Below are 6362 nucleotides of genomic sequence, written 5' to 3' on the forward strand. Positions count from 1 at the left end.
GGCGGCGCCGGGAGCCCGCAGGCCGCGGAGGCGGCACAGGGCGTCGGCCAGCAGCGCCGAGTACAGGTGCCCGATGTGCGGCGCGGCGTTCACGTAGAAGACGGGCGTGGTGAAGTAGGCGCGCGCGTGGGCCGCGTCCTCGCCGACAGTCGGGGCACCAGAGCCGTAGCGGCGCGCGCCGGGGCCCCCCAGGAGAGGGACCCTAGCGGCCGCCGGGCGCCCCAGAGCCCGAAGGACTGAGGCTCGCAGCATCGCGCGCGCCGGCCGCAGCGGGGCACACGGCGTCCCGGAAGCACGTGGGGGCGGCGCATGCGCCGGCAGCACGCGCAGCTTCCGGCCCAGCAGCCAATGGAATCCTGTCGGGCGTCGGCTTCCGGCGCCTTCCTTCGCCGCTTCCGGCTGCGGGCGGGCCCCTGGCGGAAGTCCCAGGGGCTGTGCTGGGGAGAGGCTGGCGATAAGCTGGCAGGATGAGCTTCCGCCCTGGACTTGTGACTGCGCGTGCGGGTGTTTTCCCTTCTGCGCTGAGCTGCTTGTGCGCATGAGTGTGGTTCTCGGGTCGCAGAATTCACACCGGAGGACGTAGAGTAGGACCTCTGCATACGTCCTCTACGTGTTATCTCAACCAGATCAGGCGGGGAGGAAGAAAGGTAATTAATTACCTGGAATTAATTAATTAAGGGAAGGCCGAGAACCGAAGAAGTGGGAGGAATCTTTTATCTGAACACAATTTCTGCTGAATTCACAAGAGGTATATTTGTGATCTGCCAAGTGCTTCCCAAAGTTTATTGATATTCAGGGAGATGAAATGCAATATATTATTATTGTGCGTACAGGGAGAAATAATTTTCATAGACATTTCTCAAAAGCAGTTGTTAAACCAGGAGTGGTAACGCACACGAGTAATCCCAGCACTCTGCAAGGCTGAGGCAGGAGTATCACCAGTTCCAGTCCAGCCTAGGCAATTTAGCGAATTAGCATACCTCAGCATAAAGAGCTGTGTAAAAGGCTGGGGCGTGGTTTAGTGCAGAGGCCCTGGGTTTGATCCTCAATACCACCAAAAAAAAACAACTGTTCGTACTTTTTCTTTTAAATCAGGATCTCACTAAATCGTTAAATTACTAAATCGCTAAATTACCGAGGTTGAATTGTAACTTCTAATCCTCCTGCGTCAGCCTTCCAGAATGCTGGGATTACAAGCATGCACCACAACACCCTGCAATCATGTTCTTTTTAAAATGGTCTTGAAATTTTTCTAGAACTGTGTTTTTCAGGTTTGCTCGTAGGAACAGAAGCCTGACTTGCAGGGAGAGAACTCAGGAGCTCAGAATTGGATTATTAATAACTCCTGGTTCATAACACCCTCTCATCTTTGTTCTGCTGTTGATCTCCCTGACCCCCCAAATCAATGTAGATGGTATTGCATGTGCTTAATAATAAAGTGCGCCGGAGCCCTTGTAAACCCACAGCTCAGCCTTAGTGCAAGTGGAAGTTCTCAAAGGGTGGTGCCCAAAACAGCACGGGCGGCCCCAGAGCTATGAGAGAAATGCACAGTCTTAGATCCCATGTCACCTACTGAAGCAAAAACTCTGAGATTGCCCCCAAAATCTAGGTTTTAAGCAGCTCTCCTGGGGATTCTGATGCACACTGAAGTTTAAGGACGACTGAACAGAAAGATTCGCAGTGATTCAGATCTGTGTGCTGGTTTTCTCGCCCCGTCTTCATTCCAGAGGTCATCACTGACCTGAATTTTGAACTTGTGCATCCTTGATATCGCGTGCTCTTGTTACATCCCAGTAGCACATCGAGTACTCTGGCTTGTATGTGAACATTCTCAAGGAGGGTGTAACACTGTGTGTTCTCCTCTAACCGAACCCTCCTTCAGCGTTTTGTTACTGAGATTCATCCGTGCTGCTGCGTGTAGCCACGGCTGTCTCATTTTGGCTGCTGTGCCGTGTAAGACGAGGGCTGTGGAGTCGGCTGTGACTTCTGTGGTGACGTGGGAGAAGGCCCAGCTGGGTTCTGTACAGGAGGCACAAAAGGAAAGCACGGGTCCACTGAGTGCTCAGTAGATTGCTCTGTTTAATCGAGCAGCTCAAGAAGGGCAGGGAAGGGATAGGTAAGATGTGAAAGTCGTGGTACCTAATACAGACCCTCGGAGCTCAAGACAAACCTCAGGTTCCCAGCAGTTCTCTCTCCCTCCCCCACCCGAACTCCATGCTCCCATCGAGTCGGTGCTTCAGCGCAGAAGCAGAGTATTTTTCTCCCATCTTAAGATAGAAAAATTCTCGACCCCACTCCATTTCCTTCATTTCTGGTAGAACAGAACTTGAAAGAAATGGCTCACATGTTTTGCTCGTAGGAACAGTACTGCTGTTCACATGCTTCTGTATGTCTCCTGGTATTTATATACTAAAACTTTTCCTGGATGTGTACCAGAGAATGGAAGTGCTGGATCGCAGAGGATATGAGGTTTGTATTAGTCAGCTCTCCCATCGCTGGGACTCAATGTCCGAGAGCCACAACTGAAAGGAGAGTTTCAATTAGCCCAAAGCGTATATTTAAGAAGTTTTTATAAATTGTTTGCAATGTTCATTATGTTTAATTCTTATGGCAAATGAGCGTTGTGCTTTATGCAAGAATGGAAACCCCAAAATAACCACCAGAAAGCTCCTAAGACGTATGGGAGAATAAACTAGGATGGTCCACAGATAAGATGAAATCCACAATGTTGGAATTATAAATGTGTAGAGAGGCCCAGACTATAAGACAAGCCCAAACCACCATTAGAAGAATGAAGTATGATATGGTCCAAAATGTAGCCTTAAAGTTTTGTCTCAACCCTCAGTCTGGATAGTGAGGCTTGGTCTTCAGTTCAGTCCAGCCAGCAGAAACTGACTGCAATTTTCCGTTGTATTTATTGTACTGAATATGTACATTCCGGAAGGTTCCTTCAGTGTTACATTGTTGTACTTTTTGTCCCACCAGTTTGAGGGCATGCAAATTCCACAAAGTCGTTGGTGAGAACAGCCCATGCCCCTCCTTCATCATAAATAGACATGTCATCTGCGATCACAGTACTGAAGTCTAGAAGAAGATTCCAAGTATCTTTTGGTATTGATCATTTGTGATCGTCTGACAAAAATTTATTCCACAAGTCTAAGAATTAAATCTTCCATTAAGCACTAAGTTCCAGTAGGCAGTGGCCATTTCTAGATCTAATCCTTTTTGTCCTGGATTCTTTGCAAAACTAAAAGTAAACTGGTAAAAATCCTTAAATCATCCTGGTTCTTTCAATTCTTGCTCCATCTTGGGTATTTGAGCCGTTAGCTTTTCTATGCTGTCACATCCGAATTCTGTCATGCCATCCATATACTCCGACTTGGAGAACTCACATTGTGGTGCTGCTCTGAACTTCCATGCAATGATCAAAACACTAATGCTGGCTGGACCAAGTGCCAGGTCATCACAGAACTGCTGTATACCATCTGTTCCAACTTTATTTTCATCTTGAGGATCTTTGTATCTATTGTATAGTTGTTCTAACTTCTTCCTGTCCAGTGATCCTTTTACACTCTCTCATATATAAAGTTCAGGATTTTAGAAAAAATTATCTCTTGCAACATCTAACTTCCAGTCATTTTGAGGAAGACAATTTACAGCAGTTTTTTCACTAGATTGTATGAAGATCATAAACTGTCAAACTTTATCCTTCTGCGATGATTTCAACTTGTTCCAGTCCAGGTCTTCTGTGCAATTTCAGCCTCCCTAGTGATATTCTTCCCCTCCTGATACAGTCTCTCAGCAAAATAGCTGTGCTCCTCTTATGCTCGTACGCGTTGGTCAAAAGGAGAGTTTCAATATAGCTCAGTTTCAAAAGGTTAAGTCCACGTCCGGCTGGCCTCAAGCAGAAATCTCATGGCAGAAGGGTGCAGCGGAGCAAATCTGCTTCGTTCATGATGGCTGGAAAGCAGAACATGGAGCGGTGCCAGAGAGGAGGGGGTGAGGGACCAGGCCGACCCCGGGATCACACCTCCCCACCCACCAAATACTGTGCCCTTCAGGGCTGTGCTTTATTAACACCCTATGCAGCTCCCAAACCAATCAAGTTCACAGTCCACCTTGACTGTCACAGTGCTCAGTCTCACAACAGAATATGAAGTTGTCCCCAACATGGTTAAACACATTTACATTTCCATCAGCAACACCATCTTGAAGAGAGCTCCCTAGTACTTCATCTTGTCTGTCTTCTTCATTTTTACCAGTCAATTGGATGCAAAGTGTTGCATCACTAATGTCCACAATAGCCAAAAAGGGAAAGCAGTTCAAATGTCCATCATCTGATGAATGGATTGAAAATAAAGTATAAGGTATATCCATGCAGTGGAATATTATTCAGCCATTAAAAGGAATGGAATACTACCACATGCATACACCTTTAAAAATATGTTAAATAAAAGAAGCCAGCCACAAAAGTTGGAATGGAGGATTAATACTTACTGGATCTGGAGTTTCTTCTTTAAGTATCAAAAAGATTCTGGACCAAAGTAATGATTATTGTACAGCATGGTGAGTGTACCTAATCTCACTAAATTGTATACTAAAATACCTAAAGTGGGAAATTTTATATTTTGTATATTTTGCCGCAAGTCTTTAAAAATGGTTTTTCACTATTGTCTTGATTTGTACTCCTCCAAATATAAGTAAAATTGAGCATCTCTTCATACATCAGTGAACCGTACGTACTTCTTTTGTGATGTGCTGTCATGCCTTGGATCTAAAATGTCTCCCAAAAGCCTCAGAGGTAGAACAGTTGTCGGGGGAGTAGGACTGAACCCAGGGCCTTCGCACTGAGCTACATCTCCAGCCCTTTTTATTCTTTATTTTAAGACAGGGTCTCGCTAAGTTGCCCAGGCTGGATTTGAACTTGCAATTGATCCTCCTGCTTCAGCCTCCCAGAGTACTGGGATTATAAGTGTGCACCACCACTTCTGGCCTCACTTTCAGAAATTTTAATAAATAGTCCTTAACTTTGATATGGTAGAATCTGTCACAATTTGTGACTGTCATTTTTGTCTTAAAAATATCCTTATACTCTTAGGTCAGAATAAATATCCGTTTTCATGTAAAAGCATAAAATCTTTGCTGTTTAAGTATTCCATGTAGAATAGATGTGTGGAGGGGGCTGCTAGGGAATGAAACCAGGGCATTGCCCATGCTAGGGAAACTCCACTGACCTACAGCCCAGCCTTAAAATTGACATTTTTGGGTGTCAGAGGTCGCGATCTAGTTTCCCCCTGTGGCTAAGCAGTTTTTCCAGTTCCTCTTCCCCACGATCTGTGCAGCTGTCTCTATGAGGTAGTAAATCACTACACACCGCTTCCACTCCTACACTCCTTATTCTGCTGTGTTGGCCAATTTGTGCTTTGCTGAAAACTTTGAATTACTACAGCTGTACCCTAAATACACAGAGAATTCATCTCTCCTCCTTCTTCAGAATAATCTTAGCCGTTCTTGTCCCTCTATCTCCTACATAAAAATATGAATGCCAACTCGACAAGTTCCATGCAGAAGACCCATTGAGGTTTAGGTCACTACTGCATTAAGTCTACAGCTCAATGACAGAATCAAGGGCCAGAGGAGATGAGTGCATGCACAGTATTAAGTGTCCAGAAAAGCGACTATGAATGTTTTTCCATTTACTTAAGTCTCCTTTGGTGGTGTTCAATAAAGTTATAACTTTCTATAAATTAGTCTGGCTTAATAGTTCCATAAATTTACTCCCGGAAACCACATACAGTAGTGTATTTACAGTGTTGTAAATGGTATCATTTTCTGAAAATCGTGGTTTTTTGTTTCTGTTGTATGAAACTGACAACAGCTAAGTTGTCTTGCTGGGAGAGAGGTGGAGGGGCCCCCAGAGCCCTGCCTGCCCCCCTGTAACCAGAGCTCTTCTCTTCCCTAGAGCTCACTCTGCCTTCGAGCCAGAGGACTCTGCCACACACAGTGTGGAAACTACTGACCTAGAAAAATAAACAAATAAAGAGGCTACTGAGCTAGTGTAGCTCAGTGGTAGAACACGTGCTTAGCATGTGCTTGGGTTCAATCTCCTGAACCAAAAAAAAAAAAAAAAGAATAGTGTAACTACTGGATACTGAAAAATTACAAAGCCATAAAAATGTTTCAGTGTGTGATGCTGTAAAACCAGGCTATAAAAGAAATACAAATCTTGGTCTATATAACTGGTAAGTATATGAAGGGTGTATTAGTCACTGTTCTGTTGCTAACACAAAATACCTGACCTAACAACTTAAAGGCTAAAAGGTTTCTCTTGGCTCTCAGATGGTTTCTCTTGGCTTCAGATG

The 6362-nt window shown here is 45.0% G+C and overlaps 1 protein-coding gene and 1 pseudogene across 1 annotated transcript in view; both read right to left on the reverse strand.

Annotated features, from left to right (window-relative positions):
- Mars2 (methionyl-tRNA synthetase 2, mitochondrial) overlaps positions 1-308 on the reverse strand; it is a gene marked incomplete in the record, with an annotated part of 2903 nt that extends 2595 nt beyond the window's left edge. The window contains 1 exon segment of the mRNA XM_013512032.1: positions 1-308. Coding sequence (XP_013367486.1) covers positions 1-252 — 252 coding nt within the window.
- Positions 309-653: 345 nt separating this feature from the next.
- LOC102013992 lies at positions 654-4881 on the reverse strand (annotated as a pseudogene).
- Positions 4882-6362: the final 1481 nt, after the last annotated feature.

Source organism: Chinchilla lanigera, unplaced genomic scaffold, assembly GCF_000276665.1.
Source record: "Chinchilla lanigera isolate Chin_1 unplaced genomic scaffold, ChiLan1.0 scaffold00002, whole genome shotgun sequence".
Taxonomy (NCBI): Eukaryota; Metazoa; Chordata; class Mammalia; order Rodentia; family Chinchillidae; genus Chinchilla; species Chinchilla lanigera.